At 42.6% G+C, this 21,093-nt stretch overlaps 1 protein-coding gene across 1 annotated transcript in view; it reads right to left on the bottom strand.

The window, feature by feature from the left end:
- The window catches only part of LRCH3 (leucine rich repeats and calponin homology domain containing 3), a 105,316-nt gene that overhangs the window by 14,801 nt on the left and 69,422 nt on the right, over nucleotides 1–21,093 (bottom strand). Inside the window, exons 13-18 of the mRNA XM_056126482.1 lie at nucleotides 18,008–18,058; nucleotides 16,758–16,811; nucleotides 8,242–8,290; nucleotides 7,327–7,434; nucleotides 3,058–3,167; nucleotides 1,823–1,960 (exon numbers count right to left, since the gene is read on the bottom strand). Of these exons, the coding sequence (XP_055982457.1) occupies nucleotides 1,823–1,960; nucleotides 3,058–3,167; nucleotides 7,327–7,434; nucleotides 8,242–8,290; nucleotides 16,758–16,811; nucleotides 18,008–18,058 (510 nt within the window). The remainder of the gene's footprint in view (nucleotides 1–1,822; nucleotides 1,961–3,057; nucleotides 3,168–7,326; nucleotides 7,435–8,241; nucleotides 8,291–16,757; nucleotides 16,812–18,007; nucleotides 18,059–21,093) is intronic.

The raw sequence follows: 21,093 nt of genomic DNA, 5'->3' as shown, positions 1-21,093 counted from the left end.
AATCTGGAAAAAAAATTTTTTTTTTTTGCTCAGGAACTAGCTGCTACATAATAACAGATGGCCCAAAAAGGAGGCAGGCCAGCCCTTCTGGAAAGGTTAGACACTAAGTGACAAATGCACAGGACCCAGAAAGGTCCTGTGAACCTTGATTATTTGGATGTGTGTGTGTGGTGGGAAGATGCTATGAAAAACCCTTTTAGCACAATGGGAAAACTGGAATCTAACTGTGGATTCTCTTGGCACCTCCCCGGGATTCTTTGATCGAGCCTGAGTGTGAGTCCACCTATTCTTCTCCCTATACTTCCTGCCACTGAAATGGCTCTGAGGTGCCCCCAACTTCTTGACTTGAGTTGGATCCTACGGTGAGCACTGAAGTGCAGATCACATCACTTCTTTACCAAAAATAACATATGCAAACATAAACAAAGCAAGACAAATGTCTAAGGGTTTGCAATTGCTTAGGCATTATTTTCAGATTTTCAACAGGTCTGAAAACTTTCATAATAAAAATATTGTTAGAGAAAAACAGGAGAAAATAATCAACCACAGTTTGCTCTTTCTTTTATGGGGCGAAATCTTGCTATTAACACCCAGACAGGACCAGCAGCCTAAGGAAAACCATCTGTCATGCTGAATTACTTCTTTCCCTTGTCTTCCATCCAAGGCTATACCGTCTCTACTACAGTACTGAATCATGTCAATTCCACCCTCAAAATACTCAGCATTTTATTTTAGTTTTTAAGCCAGAAATGCAGGCTTACTCCTGACCTTGAGCTCAAGGATCACTCCTGACAGGCCTGGGGTCAATTTGGGGTGCCAGGTTCAAATCCTGCTTGGCGAAGTGCAAGGTAAATGCCTACCCACTGTATTATTGCTCCTTTCCAATACTCAACATGTTATTTTATTTATTTTTTGGTTTTTGGGCCACACCTGGATATGCTCAGGAGACAGTCCTGGCTCTGTGAAAGAGAAACACGTCTGGCGAGCTCAAAAGGAACTTTTGTGGTGTCGGGGATCGAACCTGGGTCAAAAGGAAATGCTCCACCCACTGTACTATCACCAACACTCAATATTTTGTACTCAATTATAGTCATTTGATTCTAAATTATTCCATATTTCCTCACTGTCTATCCCAAGGCTCTAATTCCTGTGAGTCTCTGATGCTGACCTTACAGGTTCCCTTGCTAGTCGCTCTAGCTGTTTCCTGACTGTCTATAGTGACCTAGACAAGAACAACTTAAGAATTCCTTGAATGGACCATGATCTCTCTCTGCTTCTAAGTCGATGACTACTATGTCTTGAAAGACTTCCACTCTGTGTAACTAGCAAACTCCTCCTCATTCCTCAAGAATCAGCTCAAGGGGCCAGAGCAACAACACAGGAAAGAGATGCTTGCTTTGCAAGCAACTGGCCCAGATTCGATCCCCAGCATCCCATATGGTGCCTTAAGCCCCATCAGGGGTGACGTCACCTGTTAGTGAAGAGCCCGGAGTAACACCTGAGCACCATGGGGTGTGGCCCAAAATTAAAAAAAAAAAAATCAGTTCAAATCTTACCTCATCTGAGAAATCTTACCTCAACTTTCCAGGCAGTCAAGCAGTCCCATTTTCTGCATTCCCATAGCATACTCTCACCCACCTCTCATAACACTTATTGGAGTGCTATAAATGATGCAATAGAGCTGATTTTTCTCTGCAGAGGGGAGACCCAAAAGGCAGGGCTGACAGCATCCAAATATGCATCCCCTGTACTCAGCATGTCAACCATTCTATTTCACATATGTATAATGAATAAATACCATTTTTTAAAATTATAAACTTACTACAGCCGGTGAGGGAACATGAATGCTTGGGACGGAACGTGGCCGCACATGATTAGCCAAATGGCAAAGAACAACCCCGTCGGTGAGTGCTGATCCAAGATCGCAAGGCAGAGAAACCTTTAATCGATATTCAATATGCTAAAACAAAACAAGGAAATATGTAATATTAATTGAAGAGTGACTGACAGATTAAATAGGACTATCTTCAGTTAGAAATACAAGATTAAAAAACGGATTACTTAAGTACCAGCACCCCTAATTTATCCTCCTGAGTCAGTCTTAAGGAGCTCCAATATGTGTGTATGAGAGCCAGGTCAAAGTGGAGTAATATACAACAGAAATTCATTTTCAATTTCTGATTAAAATAAGAGTGTCTTGGGGCTGGAGCGATAGCACAGGGGTAGGGCGTTTGCCTTGCATGCGGCCGACCCGGGTTCGATTTCCAGCATCCCATATGGTTCCCTGAGCACCGCCAAGAGTAATCCTGAGTGCATGAGCCAGGAGTGACCCCTGTGCATTGCCGGGTGTGACCCCCCAAAAAAGAGCAAAAAAAGAAAATAAGAGTGTCTTTTCAGCTCTAAAATATATATATATTTGTAAAATATATATATGTTTATATATATATTTCTAAAATATATATATATGTGTGTAAAAATTACTATTCCTTGTAAGATTTCCTTTTCTGTTTTTTGGGTTAGACCCAGCAGTGCTTGGCTGAACTACTCCGGTCCTGTGTTCTGGGTCACACCCAGAGGCCCTGGGGTTCACACCTGGGCCTCCTGCATGCACACCAAACCAAGCACGTAGATAGTACACTACCTCTCTGGCTCCCTATGAGACATCTTTACACTACAGAGCAGAAAAGGGTTTAAAAATACAGGCAAGGGAATGAGTTCCTGGGATAGTCCGTCTCATTTCCTTATCAGCAGAACCTCCCCCCCCAGGCCCTGCACAGGTCTCGCTAGTGTTTCCTTTCTTGTCTCTCCACTCTGAGAAGTCAGTGTTCTCTTTCAACATCCCTCTCACATCTTTCCAAAGAAGTTACAAACACAAAATAGCAAAATTAATTTTTTAGTCATCACACAATCGTTATTAAAAATTGTAAGTCAAATGAACACAATTACAAGTTACAATTACTGAGGAAAGCACAGGGGCTGAGAAACAGTCCAGGTGCTTGCACTGCTGGGGACTGGCCCCAGTGTGACCCCCAAGCAACTCAAAGGTAATATACATACTTTCCGAAGCTGATCTATTAACTCCAGCTCCTCTTCTCTCTGCCTTGAATTCTCTCTTGTTATGGATTCTGTAGAATCTGTGGTAGGTACAGAAGATGAAAGGGGTAAACCTTAAACAAACAAACAAACAAACAATGTTTAAGCCATAAAGGTGATACTCAAATGCTATAAACAATTTAAATCTGTCTGATTATGAACAGAATTAATTCTCCAATGCCACCACTGAGGCCCCCGGCCCCAACAGCACGACATACACTGCGTACCCTTGCACCAGACTCATCAGGTTTGCACTGTCAGGCCAGGACTGTAAGAAAGTTTTTCTTATGGACCTGAGAGAGAGTACCACGGTCAGGGCACTTAACAAGCATGCACTAATCCGGGTTTGATCACCAGCACCCAAGCACCACCAGGAGAGAACCCTGAGTGCAGAGCCACAAGTAAACCCTGGCACTGCTGGGTGTGGCCCCCAAGCAAAAGTTTTTATTATGAAAAATTTAAAATATATGTGATAGTAGGGAAAATGGCATAAAAAGTCAACCAAATTGCAGGCAAGAAAGACAGTACAGAGACTAGGGTGTTCGCTTTGCATGCAGCTAGCCCAAGTTCGATCCCTGGCATTCCATATAGTCCCTTAGCATGGCCAGGAGTGACCCCCGAGTGTAGAGCCAGGAGTCAGCCCTAAGCACTGGTGTGGGATGGGTGTGACTAAAACAGCAACAACAAAAAACAAATGACCAAATGTCCATCATATCCTTTGGACTCCAACTACTGCCGATTGACTACAGTAAATAAAAACTTTTTTAAAAAAAATACAGGGCTGGAGTGATAGCACAGCAGTTAAGGCGTTTGCCTTGCACACAGCCGACCTGGTTGGCCCAGGTTCGATTCTTCTATCCCTCTCGAAGAGCCTGGCAAGCTACCCGTGACATATTCGATACGTCAAACGCAATAACAGGTCTCAAAATGTTACTGGGCCCAATCGAGCAAATCGATGAACAATGGGAGGACAGTGCAGTGCAGTAGGAGTACTGCTACTTATTCAGCCATTGATTAAGTTGACTGAATTGGGCTTGAACCCCACAATAAAAATTCTTGAACTCTTCTTGAAAAGTTAACACATATTGGGGCTGGAGCCATAGCAGAGCGGGTAGGGCATTTCCCTTGCATGCAGCTGACCCGGGTTCGATTCCCAGCATCTCATATGGTCCCCTGAGTACTGCCAGGAGTTAATTCCTGAGTGCAGAGCCATGAGAAAACCCTGAGCATCGCCAGGTGTGACCCAAAAAGGAAAAAAAAAAAAGTTAACACATGATGGAAAAAATTACAATTATCATGAGAGAGTATATATAACCAGGTCAATAAAAGTGACATCAACACCTATACGCTTTTAAGCTTCCTGCCAACTGGTACCCAAATGCTACTTCTAATACCACAGATCCTAACAATTCATTTCCCAGACTTTTAAGGCCTCTTTTTTTTTTCTTTTCATTAAGGCACAATGTTTTACAAAGGTGTTGTAGTAGAGTTTCAGGCATATAATATTCCATACCAATCCCACCACCAGCATCACTTTCCCTTTACTAACGGCCCCAAGTTCCCTCCCACCCCTAAGTCTGCTTCCTTAACGGACAAATTTTTTTTTTTTTTAGAATGTGTGGTTTTTCTGGGCTACAGCCTGCCACACTCAGGGCTTACCCTTGGATCGGCACTCAAAAACACTGGTGGAGGCTCCGGGGACCATAGGAGGTACAGGGACCAAAACTGGGTCCGCGTCATGCAAGGCAAGGACCCACTGGCTATCCCATCTCTCTGGCCCCAGCAGTCAGTCTGCTTCTCCTAGGCTGGCTTTCGCTCCCTGTGCTGCTGGCTTTGTGGTTTAGCTATAGAGCTATACCTCTCTACACTGCCCATGTCCTGTGAGTCTTTAAGTCACAGAGAGGTGACATCCACCATTCAGTATTTGTCAACACCATACATTTTGCCAATTTTTGAACTTGCTCTAAATAAAACCAGGTTGGATATATCTATCTATGCTTTTCTAACTGGATTTAATTCAATTATATTTTTTTTTCTTTTTTTTGCTTTTTGGGTCACATCTGGTGATGCACAGGGGTTACTCCTGGCTCTGCACTCAGGAGTTATTCTTGGCGGTACTCAGGGGACCATATGGGATGCTGGGAATCAAACCCGGGTGTGTCGCGTACAAGGCAAATGCCCTACCCGCTGTGCTATCTCTCCAGCCCCTCAATTGCATTTTAAATTATATGCAGCTATATATTAATATATATTAATTTGCTTATTTTCACTGCTTATGTGATACCATATTCACTGTACCAATAAATCACAATTATTTATCCATTCTATCATTGTGAACATTTAGTTTGGGGCTCTTTATTTTTAGTTCTGGGGATCATACCATGTGGTGCTCAGGAGCTATTCTTGGCTCCCTGCTCAGGTGTGACCCTGGCAGTACTCAAGGGATCATATGTGGTGCTGGCGACTGGAACCGGGGTCACCACATGGAAGGAAGGAACCTGATCTCCTGCACTATCTCTCTGGCCCTGTCAGGAATATTCTTACACCTATCTTTTAATATACTTGTAAATCTTTCAGAAGGAAGTCACTGGTCATAGGTTCAATAATAGCAGTTATCCTAATTTTCAAACCAAACAGCAGGGATTTCTGGCTTGATTTTAAATTTCACTGTAATTTGTCTGTTAGTCACATTAAAAGTTGTTTTGTATAACTGAAACCCAAGCACGAAAAGTTGTACGTCTACAACTGTAACTCATGGTGTTTCACTAATAAAAATTTTTAAAAAATGTAGAACATAAAAAATAAACATTAAAAAGGAGAACATAAAAAAAAGTTGTTTTGGGGGCAGGAGCGATAGCACAGTGGGTGGTGCATTTGCCTTGCATGTGGGCGATCCAGGTTTGATTCCCAGCATCCCATATGGTCCCCTGAGCACTGACAGGAATATTTCCTGAGTGCATAAGCCAGGAGTAACCCCTGTGCATTGGGTGTGACCCAAATAGCAAAAAAAAGTTTTTTGGGGGGCTGGGGAGAAGGCACAGGGATTAGATGTGCAAAGGACCTGATTCAACCCCCCAATACTACATAGTTTCCCCAAGCCCCCACACCTGCACTGCCAGGATGGCCCCGAAGGTCCCTAGCACCACAGGGCTGAACAGTACCATATTTAGGGTCCTTACACTAAGCTGTCCAGAGCAGTGGGCTGAATATCTTGGCCCCAAGTAGAGCTATTCATTTTGGACCTGATATGTTTGTTTCTATTTCCAACTAACATCTTTGATGGGGGAGGCAGACAAAAATTGGCCATGATAAACTAAAAAGCACACGTCTTAGTAGATTAAAAAAGATTAGCTTCTTTAGGGCTGGAGAGATAGAGCGGGAAGGGTGCTTGCCTTGCAGGTGGCCCACATGGGTCGAATGCCAGGCACCCCATGTGGTCCTGAGAGCCCGCCAGGAATGATCTCTGAGTGCACAGCCCAGAGTTGACCCTGAGCACTGCCAAGGATAATTCACACACACACAAAACAGATGAACTCCTTAAAGAACACAGAAATCAGTTTTTATCATAAGAAAAGTTGAAAAATAACTTTTTCAAAGAGGAACTGGTGGCACATGGCCTCCTTCGGGTCCCCAATGTATTGCAAGGGGCCCACAGGTGAAGGTCACGTGAACAGAGGGTCACAATGTGAGACTGGGGTCAACTGATAGGATGGGGGAGACAAAGCCAGAAGGGGGTGACAATCAAGAGAGGTCAGAGGCATGATCCACGCCAGCTTGGCGGCCTTAACTCCACAGACCAGTGCCAGTCTCAGATGGATGAAGGTTGGAGAACACAGCTCTGGACAGCCTGTCAAAGAATTTTACTTAATTCATTTAAATAAAATATAACCTGCTTTTAGTTGATACTAAGAAACTTTCTAATGAAAACAGATTCAAGTCTGAGCTTTCAGCGTTAGGGAAGCAGACACTCAGGGAAGATGCTGTGTTGGATCGTGCTGTGCCTTCTGAAGCCCATCATTAACAGAATTATAAACTGCAGCACCTAAAATAACATTTACAAAGAATAAACCTCTCCTGCTTTAACATCAGCGAGACCACAGAAAAACTCATTAAAGCATTTGCCAAGATGATATTAGGGTAAGATTTAAAATGCATGTAGCAGTCAATATCATATAAAGGGGTTAACCCCCTGACCACCCCTTCCCAAAATTGAAAATAGTTTCTACCACCCACCTTTACTTGGTTCTGCCCTTACAGCTGCTCGGAAAAGGAAGCTATCAGGGCGCTGGGGTTGGTTTCTTGGGGTAGTAACAGGGAAAGAATATGCAGGAGAACGGTGAACTAAATCAGCAAAACAAGATGAAAGAAAATGGAAAAAAAATGTAAATATAGCAACAAGCATCCATTACAAAAGTTGCATAAATAAATGAAAATCAAATATGGCAATGATAAATAATGTAAAATAATTATTGTTTAATAATGTGAAATCTCATACAGAAAAGTAACTCTGAATCAGGAAGGCTGTTTATAAGAACTTTTTTGGGGAATGGCACAACATCTGGCTATGCGATGTTGGAGGTCAAACCCAGGTCAGACAGGTACAAGGCACACAATCTTACCTGGCACACAATCTCTCTGGTCTCTACTTCTAAGTATTTTTAACTTTCAGTCATCATGGCAATCAGTTTGTACAGAATGAATGCAGCACACTGAATGTATTCTCTTACAAACTGATAGTTCCACCAGCTCATGCTCATTTGTTCATCTTGAAGTGGTAATAGAATCACCAATTCCCAATTTTGTGTCTGATTTCCCATCTCAGGAAAAAAAAAGTCTTACCTTTATTATCATTTTTATTATTTTGGCTTTTTGGGTCCAACCCAGTGATGCTCAGGGGACCATAGGGGATGCCAGGATGAAGCCCGAGTCGGCTGCATGCAGGGAAGCACCCTCCCTGTGCACTGCCTCAGCCTTAAGGGGCGGGGGGGACCACACTGCCGTGCAGGGGTCACGCACGAAACCTACACTCTGGTGCTGAAGTAAACTTACAAATAAAAAACACCACAGCTATCTTACAAGTAATTTCTCAGGAAACTATTATATCATTATAATTTTGACATACTTAAAATAAATTTTTGTGTTTATTACCTGTTTCTGTTGCAGGTAAACTTGATACAGCATTAGACCTGTCACCATTCTGTGGAATAATAAATATGTATACGTTATAATTCAGGAAGAGGCACCTATCACATTTATGATAACTCGGATTATGGGAGGAAAAAAAATGGAACTCCTTTTCTATACTGTCTAGATATTTAAAGTAGGTATAATGAATTGATTTTTTATGTTTAAGACCAAATATTTAAATTCATTAGAATTCAAGGCCTATATAACTCATTCTCTAAAATTTTACCAAAGAGATTTCCTGCAATAGTGAAAAATGATCATACTTAAGGAAGAAATAGACTTTATCTTAGGATAGAATCTTTTCTGGTGTAGTTGCTAAGGTACCCTTTCCCCCAATCCCCAGAATAAAATGTCAAGTGCTATGAAATGACAGAGCTTTCTTGATTTTAGTTGGGAAATGAGTTATTTAAAGATGACCAACAACTATATTTCCAGACTAGTAATCAAGTGCAAGATGTATGGAATTTACTGAGCAAGGAGGCGCCGCCCAATCAGTATGAAACGGACGTGGACACAAAGGTGGAGTTGAAGTCACAGCCCTACAGGCTGGCTGTGAGGGGCTCAGGAGACTGTGCAGTCCCCTGAACACAGAGGCAGGAACAGCCCGTGACACCAGACACAGCCTGAACCTCAGAATACACACACACAACAACCAGAAGAATTCTTGAGGAAAAGAAGATGGGCGGCGTCACTTTCCTAAACTTCAACCTGCACTGCAAAGTGGTAATAATTAAAACAGTATGGTATACTGGAATAAATAAGGAACCTCAGATAAATGAAACAGAACTGAAAATCCAGAAACAGATCCTCAAGTCAATAAAGAAGAAAAAGATATGAGGTGGGACAAAGAAAGCCTCTTCAACAAGTGGGGCTGGGAAAATTGGTCAGCCCCATGGAAAAAATAAACTCAGACCTCTTCCTAACACCATGCACAAAAGTCAAATTAAAAATAGATTAAAGACCTCTGTATCAGACCTGAATCCATAAGATACATGGAGGAAAACTCCCCATGACACTAAAGCTAATGGCATCTTTTAGCATGAAATAACACTGACCAAGCAAGCAGAAGCAAAGATAAACAAATGGGACTGCATTAAATTAAGATGTTTCTGTACCTCAAAAGATACAATGGCCAGAATACAAAGACAGTCCACAGACTGGGAGAAACTATCTGCCAACCACTCATCACATGAAGTGTTAACAGCCAAGATAGATAAGGCACTGGCAGAACTTTACGAGAAAAAAACACATCCGACCCCATGAAAAAACGGGAAGAAGAGATGAACAGATACTTCCTCAAAAAATAAATACAAATGGCCAAAAGGCACATGAAAAAATGCTCTATTTCACTAATCATTAGGGAGATGCAAATCACAACAGTCAGATACCATCTCACACCACAGAGACTGATCTACATCCAAAGCACAACCACCACTGGTGCTGACACAGATGTGGGGGGAAGGAACCCCCATTCGCTGCTGGTGGGAATGTCGGCTTGTCCAGCTTTTAAGGAAGAGAATATGGGCATTTCTCCAAAAATAGTCATTGAAATTTCATACAATCCAGCAATTCCTCTCCTGGGAAAATAGCCCGAGAGCCCACAAACACGATGCAGAAAAGCCATCTGCACCCCTATGTTCACCGCAGCACTGTTCGCAAGAGCCAAACCGGAAACAACCCGAGTGCTCAAGAACAGATGACGGGATACGGCACATCTACGCGATGGACTACTACTTGACCATAAGAAAAGATGACATCATGTGGTTTGCTGATAAATGGATGGATCTGAGGAGTATCGTGCTGCGTGAACGAGTCAGAGGGACAGAAACAGGGACAGGGACAGAATGATCTCTCTCACAGGTGGGATACAAAGAAACAGAGTCGGGGATAACAACTGCCCAAGGCAACAAACGGAAACAGCGAAGGAGAACTGGTCTTGGGAGGAACCTGCCTGTGGCAGAGAGACAGGGCAGGGCAGGGACCACATGACATGCATGATGGAGGGAAGACGTCACTCTGGATGAGGACTGGGTGCTGAGAAGAGGTAAAGCAACATGCGTGATACCCGCCCAGGAACAGTATTGTTAAGGGGGAAAACTGCCTCAAAGAGAAAAAAAAACAAAGAAAAATGAAGTCTCTGCCATAGAGGCAGACAGTGGGACGGGAGGGGGACTGACTGGGTGAACGGGTTGTACGCCTTCACACTGGTGGAGGGAAGTGGACACTGGTGAAGGGGTTGTACGCCTAAAACCAAATCACAAATTGCTCTGTAATTTTCTAATTCATGGTGATTCAATTTTAAAAAAATGTAGTGGATTGGCAAAAATTTAAAAATACATACAAGAAATAAAAGAACACAGTTAAGGTAACTAAAAAAGACATGTTGGTTGGTTAGGTTAAATAAAATGAGGATGTGATGGGGAGCAGAATCAAGAAGAGCTAGGAAGATGATTTTTTTAGGCTTTATGACAGCCAGTTAAGCTAAATATTTAAATATTCCAATTTTACAATAACTCATTTATTTCTTTCTAAACTCAGATATTTTTGAACTATAGTATAATTCCCACAACACTAATCCTCTATGCTCTTTTCTCTTTCTGTTTCACTATTTTCAGAAGTCTTTTCTCTGTAGTTGGATCAGATGAAATTAGTGACAATAAATTAAGTGCCTAAAACAAATATGTAAGAGGCCCAAAGAGCAGCTGAGAGGCTCAAGTCTGTCTCCGAAGGGCAGTGCCTGATTCACTCCAGGGCTGCCACGAGCATGTGCCCAGTCCCAATAGCTGTTTGTCTCGGGCAGCTGTGCTGTCTGCCAGGCCCTGGTTTCACATCCGGTGTGTCCCAGTGGTGCTACTTAAAGAAAAGGCTTCGAGAAAGGGATACTCCTTCACTGCTAGTGGGAATGCCAACTGGTCCAGGTGTTTTTGGAAAACAATATGGGTATTCCTTCAAAAACTAGAAATTGAGCTCCCATATGACCCCGCAATACCACTTCTGGGAATATATCCAAGGGTGCAAAAAAGCAGAGTAGAAATGACATTTGCACCTGTACTTTCTTTGCAGCACTGTTCACAATAGCCAGAATCTAGAAAAAACCCGAATGCCCGAGAACAGATGACTGGTTAAAGAAACTTCGGTACATCTACACAATGCAATACTATGCAGCTTTTAGGAAAGATGAAGTCATGAAATTTACTTCTAAGTGGATGGTCATGGAGAGTATCATGCTAAGTGAAATGAGTCAGAGAGAGAGTGACAGACATAGAATGACTGCACTCATCTGTGGAATATAAAATAACATGAGACTGACACCCAAGGACAGTAGAGACTAGGGCCAGGAATACTGCTCCATAGTTGGAAGCCTGGGGGAGAAGGCAGCTGGAATAGAGAAGGGATGGCTCTCTCAGGACGCGAGATGTGTGCTGAAAGTAGATAAAGGACCAAACGTGATGGCCTCTCTGTATCTGTATTGCAACCATAATGCCTCAAAGTAGAGTACGGCGGAAAATGCCATAGAGGCAGGGGGAGGGTAGGAAAGGGGGGTGGGGGGGGGTATACTGGGGATATTGGTGGTGGAAAATGTGCACTGGTGATGGGTGTTTGATCACTGTATGACTGAAACTCAAACATGAAAACTTTGTAACTGTATCTCACAGTGAGTCAACAAAAAAATAAATAATAAAAAAAAGAAAGAAGAAAAGGCTGCACCCCCTAAGTGAGAATCCCACCTGAATAGACGCGTGATCACCACCACTAGAAGCATAGTTCTGGTGAGTGAGCGCCAGAGCAACCTGATGCACTAGCAGAACAAAGCAAGCATCATAGCTAACAGCCCACTCCCACTGATCACCGGGCAAGCTCAACTGGAAACGCACTGACTGGGCTGGAGAGAGAGCATGTGGGTAGGGTTCTGGCCTGGCAGGCAGATGGCCTGGGTTTAACCCTGGCATCCCATATGGTCCCTTGGGTCTACCAAGAGTGATTCCTATGTGCCGTGCCGAGCCAGGAGGGACCCTGAAAACACAGGGTGTAGACTACCCCCCCAAACAAACAAACACAAGCACCCACCCGGGAGAGTGTCTGACCAGCATCCACCCTCGCTGAGTGTCTGACCAGCACTCCCACTGGTGTGTGAGCATCATACACAGGCTGTGTATAAATCCTGGAACTGCAATAGTGACGACAAAAGGAAGGAAATGGGGTAAAGAAAAAATAAAGTGAATATTGGGAAATCACAGAAGCCAGGCTACTGAGAACGTTCTCAGACTGACCTGGCAGAGCTGTGGTAAAGATGCCTGGGCTGGCTACTCCTGGGCTTAGTGATTGACAGCAAGCCTCACTCAGAGAAGGCATGCATCACATCTGCTGAGGTCGAGAGACACATAGGATGCTTAAAGATGCCTAGTAATCTGCTTCAGATATTGAGACGAAATATACGCGTAAGAAACTTCTACACTTAAGTGTAGCAAAAACTAGTGAAAGGAAAAAAGAGACAAATGAGGAAAAAGTTGAATATGTTTATTAAGATTCAGATTAATAGTAATTTTCAAGATCATGAGAGAGAAGGGTTAGAAAGGTAAAGAGAGAGAGATATTTGAGGAACAAAAATGCAGTAGAAAATAAGAAACCCAAAGATATAAAGATTACTCTAGATATGGAGGGAAAATATAAACAATTTATTAAGAGTTAACCTATAAATTTAAGCATAGTAAGGAATAAAATGGTAAAAATAGTTAGCAACCTCTAAGCAAGAAAGAAGAGCTGAAACAAATTTTACTTCATGACAGCAAATACTCTCTACCTCCAAAAATATGAAAGGAAATATACAAAAAACCCCACAAAATTCCAAAAAAACAATCAGCCACAACAGACAGGCCCTCTGAATCTTGCTTATTTCTCTGAAGAGCCACGTGCCCAACGAAGCTGCAGCTCAAGCCAATGTCGCGCCTATAGGCACAAGCTTGAAACGTTATCTTTCCAGCCCCAAAATGATGATTTAAAATTTGGAGGAAGGGTGGGGGAATACAGAGTGACAGCAAAGCAGGTATGGCATTTGCCTTGTATAAAGCTGACCCAGGTTTGATCCCCAGCATCCCATAAGGTCCCTCAAGCTTGCCGTAGTGATCCCTGAGCAACAGAGCAAGGAGTAAGCTGGGCACAGCTGAGTGTGGCCCCCAAACAAACAAATGTTCTTCCACTGAAATTGCAAAACTAAGTGACATTCTCCTAATTAAGTAAGATGGGTCCAGAGAGTTAGTACAGCTGGTAAGGTGTGACCCAAAAACCATCACCACCACCACCACCACCACCATCAACAACAACAACAATCACTTCATATAAAAATTAGGTCAAAATACTCTGAGGCCATTAATTATCTCTGAAAAATCCTGATGAAATTGTAGAACAAAACAGTTAAGAAATAACCTCAGAAACAGACACAAATTTAACTCTAAGTTGATTAAGCAACAAAACAAGAAAAAACTTGTCTAAATATAGTGCATACTGATGTAAGGTAATTGAGATATCAAAAAACAATGATCACATTCAGATTTAGCCCTTTTCAACCATGATTCTGAGAGAAGTCCCAAACGCCCTCAGGTATCTGATAAAAGCAATGAACTCTGTGTTGTGGTTCCAATAAGGAACTCAGCAGAAAGTTAATATGAACAAAAATTCTAAATCTTTTCCAGGAGTGATCAAGCAAATATAAGCATCTTTAATAATGAATAAGAAAAGGTTTATCAGGCTCACTGATATAAAGTTTAGGCGAACATTAGAAGGACATACTACAAGATTTTATGTCCTTTGAAAAGTCTGCTCAAAGAGAACTTAATTTTTTTAAAAAATAAAACATAATAAACGAGATAGGGAAATGGTCTTTAGATTTATAATGGATGTTGAGCAAAGAATCCAAAAATGATGCCACCAATCTGTGCTCAGAGTGACACATGCCAGAAGCCCCTGTGCCATACTCAGTAGCAGGGGAGCCTAAGGGGAGAGTCCGGCTGGGCTGTGAAGGCAGCAGTTAAGGGGTGAGAACCTACGAGGTTGCCAAGAATAGTAGGCTGGGAGGACACAGAAAGGGGTCAGAGTTTATACCAGGAAGAACAGGAGTGCCCCATTATAGAAGACTATTACCAACAGATGCTGATGATGAGAACTCTCCACCCTGATAAACGTAAACCATAAAGTGACAGAGAGGAGAAGGACCTCCTTGCAATGAGGATCATTAATCACTGTTTTTGTTTTTGAGGCACACCCAGCAGTGATCAGGGCTTACTCCTGGTGGGGCTCGGGGACTATATAAGGTGCAAAGGATTGCACCCAGGTTAGCTGCATGCATGGCAAGGACCCTCCCTGCCGTCCTTTCTCTCCAGCACCCCACCCCTCATTTTTTAACAAAGCGAAGAGGCCACAGCCAGAGGGGCTCACTGGGCCCTGGTCACTGTGGAGCTTTGAACCACACCAGGTACTGCTCTGGGGCATGAGGGGATCCCCATATACAAGGTATGTGCCCTGCCGCTGAAGCTCTCTTTCTAGCCCTTAATAATTTCTTACATATTGTATGGTAATCCTCCTAAAATGACCATCACTAAAGATCTTCCCAAAGTACATACCGAGGGGCAGGGACAGAGCAGTTATTTCGGTGACTAAACGCGGGAGCCCTGGGCCTGAGCCTGGTCTGAGGTCCCCTGAGCACCTCTGGGAGCTACACCGAGCAAAGATGTGGAGCCAGCTCCAGAGTTTGAGCCCAGGCCGGTGTGTCTGGAACTCTGAGTTCTGTCCCTGTGCACTGCGGGACTTAGCCTTAGGGACTTAGCCCTGGAAGCCCTGTCTCTGAATGGTCACACCTGCACAAGTGGTGCAGTGCCACTGGGAGCACTCCCAGTTTCCTGAGCACTTGTGGGGAGCTCTCCACTCCTCCCCCAGAAGCAAATTACTATAGGCTTTTTATTTAGGCTTACATGCAGTTTCTATGACTGTTTTGGGCAAGATATTTTAAAATTTCAAATGAAATTAAAATCAACCTCAAAGAATTTCATTAGCTTGGATGTATTTCATGCAGTCCGAGAGCCCAGACTGTCCGACAGTCCATGGGGAAGCCCCAACACAGGCCCGCCCACATCCTGTGAATTCCAGCTGCGGGGGGAGACTGCGGGGCACACAGCCCAAGAGAGTCCATTCAAGGAGAAAAAGCAGCAGCATCTACATTAATAAAACAACAGGCAAGCAGGCAGATCTGGGCGTGTGCATTAGGAAAGGAGAAACCATAGACAATTTTGTAAAGGTTTACTAAGATACTGACAGAGCAGAGAGAGGATTCTCAGGAAAGCTTCTGGCAGGGCGCGGGAATCAGTGAGGTGCAGGACTGCGCCTGAGTCGCAGGCACAGGACGATCTCCCTGATGCTGAACCATCACTCCAGCACCCTAACACACTCTCAAGTCAGCTACACTTAGATTTCTTTGTGAATGGTGGTAATTTTAACCTGAATTAGTAAGACTACTACAAGGAATAAATGAAATAATTCTGGCAAAGTATTTGAATCACCAAACATTCTTTTTTGGGAATCTCTGTGTGCTCAGGGCTGATTCTCTGCTAGGCGCTCAGGGATCAACTCTGGCAGAACTCAGGGGACCACACGTGGTGCCAGGGTATCTTTGTGGCCCCTCATCACTGATTCTTGACATTTTTCTGCAATAATTTATTATTTGCTTATCATGATGTTTCACTTTGGGGCCCTGTAGTTGCATTCATCTGTAAGACTGTTCAGTTAAAATGTGCTTTGTCCACCTCAAATGAAATGGGGATTAGAGAGCACCCTGATACTTTAACAGACAGTGGAAGCTCACAGCGGAGGAATCTCATCTGAAGCACACAGTTCATGCAGCAGTCTGTATGCACAGTTGCGACAGTCTGATTTCTTCAATGCTTTCAATACAACTATGAAAAACAGCATCAAATATGATGGGAGAGCAATTTTGTAAATGGTTAGTCTTTTAATGAAACTCTCAAGTTACACTCATTTCAACGGATTAAACAGGCAATTCAAGCAATCCTGTGTGAGAAACGACCATCAGACATCCGAGTTACTATTTCCAAGAGTTTAAAAAATGGGCACGGGAGGGTAAATGTGAGATGCTTTGCTTCCTTTTCTTTTCCGAATTTAACAAGCAGGTAAATCATGAGCCAGGTGAATAATAAAGTACATCCAGAACTAGACCCAAGAAAGCCAACATGTTTCTCAATGTAAATGTTTTACTTGGCAGCACTAACAAAGCTATTATTGGACCACAGTTGCAGAATGCTGCAATGACGAGTCAAGGATCATGTAGGAAATATTTGTAGCTATTTTAAAACACTTAGTAAAGATGCTCATCATGTTTTATGGTACTTCAATAACTTCTGACTGCACAGTACAATGACTATTTTCCAAACTCTAGACACATAAATCTCCATTTTGTGCAAGGCTCTTACCACTAATAAGGCACTATCATCAGTGTGCTGAGACCTTCTGGACGGAAAGGGGCACTGGAGAGGTGAGAAAGATGGAGCAATGTCAGAACAAACTATGCACATAGGGGACACATTCTGCAAACACACACACAAGCAAAGAGACATATTAAGACATATTTGGCAAGATATTGACATACAGGACCACATTTACAGTCATCTAGAATTCATGCACCAAAATAGCTAATGCTGAATAATGATTTTCTTTGAAAAAGCTTAACAACTTCAAATATGATCTACTGCCTAAAATCTTTCTAAAGTCCTTACAGCAAGGACGGCACAGGAATTATTCCCTGATCACAGATGAGAAAGGCAAGGTACAGCTATTACAATAATGTAAAGAATCTGTGGTCCTTTACTGAATGAACTAGTGACAAAACCCAGCAAATTCAAAAATTATGATTCCTAGTCTAGGCATCTCCCCAATCCCTTCATCAGAACAACTACAAGCATGCAAGTAGAAATCATAAAAATATAGGAGAAGAGATAGGTGTTTCTTGATAAGTTTGAATTTTGAGATATTTATTCCAGAATGACCATTAAGAAGGAAATGTTGGGGTAAAAGGAAGTAGGCATTAACTTGACAAACTTCACAGGAAAGCCAACTATGTTGAAAACTTGCGTCTAGTAAGCTCCATTTTAACTAGAATAGGTGTAGATGTTTTTAACGGTTGAGCAACTAACTTCCTGTTTCTTTCAATTGTTCTTACTTTTTTTCCTGCAGGGCCAGGGAGTAATTGTAGGCCCCTGTAAGCATATGTTCTACCTCTGGGCCACTATCCCAGCCCTAATTCCACACGCTAATCTATAATAAAAATGCATTATTTAATATTACCAACTGAATACATCCAAAGTAAAATCACTACCAAGACACTCTGTACATGGCACTAAAGCTGAGCAGGAAACCCTGGCACACTCTCACTCACCCTTTTAGCCCTCAGCACTGTCCCTCACTATGGAGCAGGCTATGGAAAAGAACCAGGAGATAGTCCTTCTGGTGGGATGAGTTTAAGGATGGATCTCTAGATGGATGTGAGCAGGTTTATAGATGCTGATAAGATAGACTGTCCAGTGTCTTCTAACAAGTATGATTTTGTAAGGGGAAAAATGAAAAAGGAAAAATGACAATCAATGGCTACACAAGATAATCACATGCAAACACTTCATTTCCATCATAATCATAAAAAACCCTAAAGAAAAATATACACACTTACCTCACCATCTAAGGAGGGTTGGTGTTTTTGTGGACTTAATGATGACTTTTGCTGTACATCCCCCATCCCCACAAAAAAAAAAAAAAAAAGGAAGTTAGTTAAGATTCTGGAACAATGGAAATAATATATTCTGTTTACAAAAATAACCAACTACATTACTTTCTGTATCTCTTGGGTCTATTGCTTTTCTGAACTTATGGGTTAAAATATACCATCCTTGGGGCTGCAGCGATAGCACAGCCAGTAGGGTGTTTGCTTTGTACATGGCCAACTCAGGTTCGATTCCCAGCATCCCATATGGTCTCCGAGCACCACCAGGAGTAATTCCTGAGTGCACAAGCCAGGAGTAACCCCTGTGCATCGCCAGATATGACCAAAGAGCAAAAAAAATTAATTAAATAAAATATGCCATCCTTTCACTTATGTACTTTACAATTTAAAAGGAGGAAAAACAATAAACTGATGAACAACATTTTCACATAAGCATCTATAAATAGAAATTATAAAAACTCCATGCATACAGCTTACTCACTGAAGCGATCTTACATTCAGTGAAATCACTACTTCCCCTCATCTTATGATTTCAAATACCACTGTAATGGTAACAAGCTTTAGCTTTTTCCTATTAGCCAGATTTCAGATCTGCATTTCACCTATGAAAATAAACTACTTAGACATCTCACTGTTGGGGCCAGAGAGATAGTACAGTGGGTAGGGCTCTTGCTTTCTCATGGCTGACCAGGCTTCAATTCCCAGTATCCTCTATGGACTCTGAGCCCTGCCAGGAATGATCTCTGAGTACAGAATAGGAGTTAGCTCTGAACACAGCAGAGCATGACCGCCAAATAGAAAACAAACCAGAACAAAAATCCCACTGTCACTTCACAATTTCTCATAAAAACTGGCTTCTTCCCCCAACTGCTAAATTGTTATGATGTCAAATAATATTATAACATCTATACAGTGCTTCTATGAAAAGCATATCAAATGATTCTTCTGCTTACTCTGAGAAACAACACACTCATTCACTGAGGGATAAAACACCGAGAACATGAGAGTTACGTGCCATGTGCACAGTCCCAGTCACCAAGCAGCATGGCACACTTGGATCTATCTTCTGGCTCCAACCTACAAACAGCCTTTCCACAATGCTAGATTCCCACTAAAACCATTCCTGCAAGATTTCAGCATTTTGCTCTGGAGCCTTTTTTTTTTTCCTCCTTCACGCATCCTCAAATTCTTTTCAACATTCACTTTGCGTTTATGGAAAAGCAAGAGGCTTCTCTCAAACTCTTCCTCACTCTTAATTTATGAACTTTACTGTGCTGGAAGAGGGCATGGTACTTGTCCTACAGAACAATCATCAGTCTCATCCCTAATAATTCTGAAACAGTTCTTACACATATAAATAGCGAAATATCACTCATGAGAAACTGGGTCAGAGCCTCCCCTAAGTCAAGCACAATCTGAGCCGCACAGCCGGGGACCCTCGCGGTGCCAGGGTGGTGCCAGGCGCTGCAGCAAGTGCTCCCCTGCCTGCAGGACAAGGCTGCCCAGCACTGCCCTGGGAAGCCCGGCACCCGCCTACACCACTGGTCCAGGTGCTTTATTCTTCCTCTTCTCCTGTCTCTAACACACAGTGAGGATTAGTTTTCATTAATATTTTCCTCCTTCTGCACAAGAACTTACAATTGTTCTTTTAAACCTAAAAGCTCAAGAGCGGTGCATATGCTGCCCGAGCCCATGTGCTGCTTGTGCCCATGTGGCCGAGCACATGTATTGCCTGAGCACATGTGTCGCCCACATCTCCCCTCTTGAGATGTGGACTTTCATGCTTTCCTGTCTGATGCTGGGATATGTGATGTGTGTAGGGGCTCTCTCCGCCTGTGGAGAAACCAGCGTTCTCTCGAGCGTATTACTCACTCTCTCTCACTCTCTCTCTCTCTCTCCCCCTCCTCCTCCATGCCTTCAAAACCCTCCAAATAAAACCTGTTTTACTTCAATTTTTAATCTGCAATTAAAAACAAAAAAAAGAAGTGCAAGAGCAACTGACCAAGATGCATCATCAAGAGACCATGTGATGACTTTTTCCGAGTTACAGACTTCTATATACAGGCAGGCAAGTCAAACAAGTTTATTTAAATAAAACGCATACAACTTAGGGTAAAAATAAACATTAGCTATTGCTAAGTACTGCGAGTCAGTACAGCATTGAGTCATAGAGTAGGGTTTGAGGCTGGTTTGTCTTGATTAGAGTGTCTGCTCTGTCATTTTACCTTAGAAAACTGCTATCCCAAGCACTGAAGATCATTATCATGAAATTAATACATTTAAAAATAAGGCGCAAGAATAGTTCATTTATCCATAACGCTTTTAGCATGATCTAAAGCTGAGATACAAATATGAAAGTGAATAACAAAGACAAACATGGGTCCCTTCTTTTTGGCATTCATAAAAAACTGGGAGAAATAGGTACCAAATGAACAAAAATACAAATAACTATGAAAAAAATGTCAAGACAATTCCAGTGATACAGGTGATAAAAATGAACTAAGTTTGGGCGAGGGATAGAGTTCAAAGGGGCTCGTATGCATACGTTGTTTTGTTTTGGGGCCGCAGCCAGCAATGCTCAGGGGTTACTTCTGGCTCTGCATTAGGTATTACCCCTGGAGGGGGTTGGGGGATCACACAGGATGCCAGGGACTGAACTGGATCAACCACATGCAAAGAAGGCTTGTTTCTCTGGCCCAAGGTAGAGGGAGGGAGGGAGGGAGGGAGGGAGGGAGGGAGGGAGGGAGGGAGGAAGGAAGGAAGGAAGGAAGGAAGGAAGGAAGGAAGGAAGGAAGGACGGACAAACAGACCATGGTGAAGAAAACTAGAGAGGATGTTATGTTAAAATATCTAGAAAGAAAAGAAATATGTGGTGTCAGTGGTAGAGCACATGCTTTGGTGTGAGGCCACGGGTCTGATCTGACTCCCACCGTTACACAGGCTGGCCATGGCTGCCACATAACAAAGGAAAAGCAAATAACAAAAATGTTAATGAGGATTGTTGAGCAGGTATGGGGAAAACAGAATGAAAAAAA

This window comes from Sorex fumeus, unplaced genomic scaffold, assembly GCF_029834395.1.
Source record: "Sorex fumeus unplaced genomic scaffold, SorFum_2.1 ptg000063l, whole genome shotgun sequence".
Taxonomy (NCBI): Eukaryota; Metazoa; Chordata; class Mammalia; order Eulipotyphla; family Soricidae; genus Sorex; species Sorex fumeus.
Note: the sequence above shows the minus strand (reverse complement) of the source record. Positions and strands in the feature narration are given on the sequence as shown.